The following is a 2,944-nucleotide window of genomic DNA, read 5'->3' on the forward strand; positions in this document are numbered from 1 at the left end:
ATGGAAGTGAAAACAAGGTCTTGAATCCTTTTTATTCAATCAATGGTGCGACCCGTCAAGTGGATGGAAGTTTTGTAAGTCGCGAGTTCAACCGTGTCCCTTTGGTCAGTTTTGGAGGAACAGGCTCACAACCTCGAGCTTTGTTGGACATCAATGTTAGTCGTGAGTCCTATGTTCCTCTCAGCCGAAGCATCGACAGTGCTGTCCAATATGGATCTAGGCTTAATCGGTTGAAAAACGATAACTTTGAAGCTGCTAGAATGTGGAGCATAGGAAAGGAACTCGGGTTCTCCTTTATTGGTGACGAGGAAATTATTATTAGCAAGTTAAAACCTTTGGAAAACTGAGACAGCAGTATGCAGGAAGTTGTTGAGAAGGAGAGCAGTGTTTCAGATGATGAAGGTTGTTAGTCTGAATATAAGAGGGATAGGAGGGGGTATTAAATGAAAATATATTAAAGATCTGATCAGCAAAGAACAGGCAGATATGTTATGCTTACAGGAGACTAAATGCGACAAGGTTAGTAAGGAGTTGGTTTTTCATTTGTGGGGATCTAATGATATTGGGTGGATTGAAGTTGGTGCTAGAAATAATGCAGGAGGGATCATAACTATGTGGAGAAACAACCAATTCCAACTCGTCAATTTTGTCAGAGGTAACAATTTCTCTGCTGTAGAAGGGGTGTGGAAGGGTGGTGGAGGGGTTCAGGTTGTTATAGTTAACGTTTATAGTCCAAGCTTGTTGAGGGAAAAGAAGGTTCTTTGGGAAGACATCGGTGAGCTTAGACGACGCCAGAACAATAGGGTGTGGTGCGTGATTGGAGACTTTAATTCTGTTAGGAGACAAGAAGAGAGAAGGAGTTTATTCTCCACGTCTGATTACAGCAGAGATATCAGAGGGTTTAATGACTTTATTGAAAATTCTGAGCTTGTGGATGTACCGATGGTAGGGAGAAAGTTTACTTGGTACAAGCCAAATGGGTCAGTTAAAAGTAGAATTGATAAGGTCTTGGTGTCCAGGGAATGGCTGGATGTGTGGCCGGATTGTAAACAATTTGTTTTAAGCAGAATTGTTTCTGATCATTGCGCCTTAGTGCTTAAGGTCTCAAAAGTGGATTGGGGTCCGAAACCGTTCAGAAGTTTGGATGCGTGGCAGAGTGACGGGAGGTTTAAAGATTTTGTCAAGAGCAAGTGGCATGGTTACGAGGTACATGGGGGAGGCATGTTTGTGTTTAAAGAAAAATTGAAAAAGCTGAAGGCTGATTTAAAAATATGGAATAGGGAGGTCTTTGGTTATGTGAACCTTGAAGGGGATAAGCTGGTCAAGAAAGTTCAAGAGCTGGATGAAAGAGATGATGAAAGTGATCTAGACGAGCAGGGTAGGGAGGAGAGGCGGGTGTTGCTGGTCATCAGTGGTTGCAACATGGGGATCTCAATACAAGCTTTTTTCATTCGGTTATTAAGTGGAGGAGGGCGAGAAATGGCTTAAATGGAGTTTTTGTGGATGGCCTGTGGTGTGATAATACAGAGGTGGTAAAGGATAAGGTTAGGAATTTTTTTAAATCTCGGTTTGATGAAGTTGAGGGGGTTCCTATAAGGTTGGATAATGTTGCTTTCAGTTCAGTTTCTGGGGAGGAAAATAGAATGCTGGTAGAAGATATTTCTGAAAAAGAAGTTAAATTTGCAATTTGGAGTTGTGAAAGCTCGAAGAGTCCCGGTCCTGACGGGTTTAACTTTGGTTTTTTAAAGTTCTGTTGGGAGATCTTTAGAGAGGATGTTCTGAAGGCAGTGAATGAGTTTGCAGATAGAGGAAGTTGGCCCAGGGGGTCAAACGTGTCTTTCATCTGTTTGGTTCCCAAGATGGACATCCGCAGCAGCTAAGCGACTTCAGACCTATTTCTTTGGTAGGTTGTTTATACAAAATAGTCTCGAAGGTTTTGTCTCTCCGGTTGAAGAAGGTGATGAGTAAGTTAATTGGTCCCAAGCAATTAGCTTTCTTGGAAGGAAGGGGCATATTGGATAGTGTCCTTGTGGCAAATGAGGTTTTAGAGGAGGTGAAGCGAAGGAAGAAGAGTTGTGTTTATTTTAAAGTTGATTACGAGAAGGCCTATGACTCTGTAAGCTAGGAGTTCTTATTCTACATGCTTGGAAGGCTAGGCTTCTGCGAAAAATGGATCAGATGGATTAAATCTTGTTTGGTTTCTTCCTCTGTGTCGGTGCTTGTAAATGGGAGTCCAGAATTTTGTCCAAAGAGGGGTCTTCGTCAAGGTGACCCTCTTGCGCCTTTCTTGTTTCTCATTGTGGCAGAAGGATTGGCAGGTGTTGTAAGGATAGCTATAGAGAAGAATTTGGTGGAAAGTCTGGAGGTTGGGGCACAAAAGGTTAAGGTGAACATGCTTCAATATGCGGATGATACTCTGTTTTTATGTGAAGCGAATTTTAAATCGGTCTGCAATCTGAAGGTTATTCTGCACTGTTTTGAATTAGCCTCTGGTTTGAAGGTTAATTTCTCAAAAAGTAGAATTGGAGGGGTGGGGGTTGATCATACTGTGATTCAGTAGTATGCTGCAATCCTTAATTGTGAAGTGATGAAAACTCCCTTCAAATATCTGGGGTTGATCGTTTGGGGGAGTCACAAGCGAATCTCGTTTTGGGATGGTGTATTAGAAAGAGTTAAGAGCAGGTTGGGTAGATGGAAAGGCAGATTTCTCTCGTTGGCAGGGAGAGTGTGTCTTATTAAGTCGGTGCTTTCTGCCATTACGTTGTTTTATTTATCCATGTACAAACTGCCTGTTGCTGTGTTAAAGGAGTTTGAAAAGGTACAGAGAAGGTTTTTGTGGGGATGGGGAGACGAAGGAAGGAAAGTAGCGTGGGTCTCGTGGAGAAAGGTGTGTGAGTGCCTAGAGAAGCTGGTGGTCTTGAAATTTTGAATTTAAGGTTTTTCA

The 2,944-nt window shown here is 42.3% G+C and overlaps 1 protein-coding gene across 1 annotated transcript; it reads left to right on the top strand.

Annotated features, from left to right (window-relative positions):
• The first annotated feature begins 486 nt into the window (after positions 1-486).
• LOC137819214 (uncharacterized) lies at positions 487-2,560 on the top strand. The gene is made up of 3 exons (XM_068622994.1): positions 487-1,378; positions 1,528-1,812; positions 2,157-2,560. The coding sequence occupies exons 1-3, from the start codon at positions 487-489 to the stop codon at positions 2,558-2,560; spliced, it is 1,581 nt and encodes a 526-aa protein (XP_068479095.1).
• Positions 2,561-2,944: the final 384 nt, after the last annotated feature.

This window comes from Phaseolus vulgaris, chromosome 10, assembly GCF_051622355.1.
Source record: "Phaseolus vulgaris cultivar YP4 chromosome 10, ASM5162235v1, whole genome shotgun sequence".
Lineage (NCBI taxonomy): Eukaryota > Viridiplantae > Streptophyta > Magnoliopsida > Fabales > Fabaceae > Phaseolus > Phaseolus vulgaris.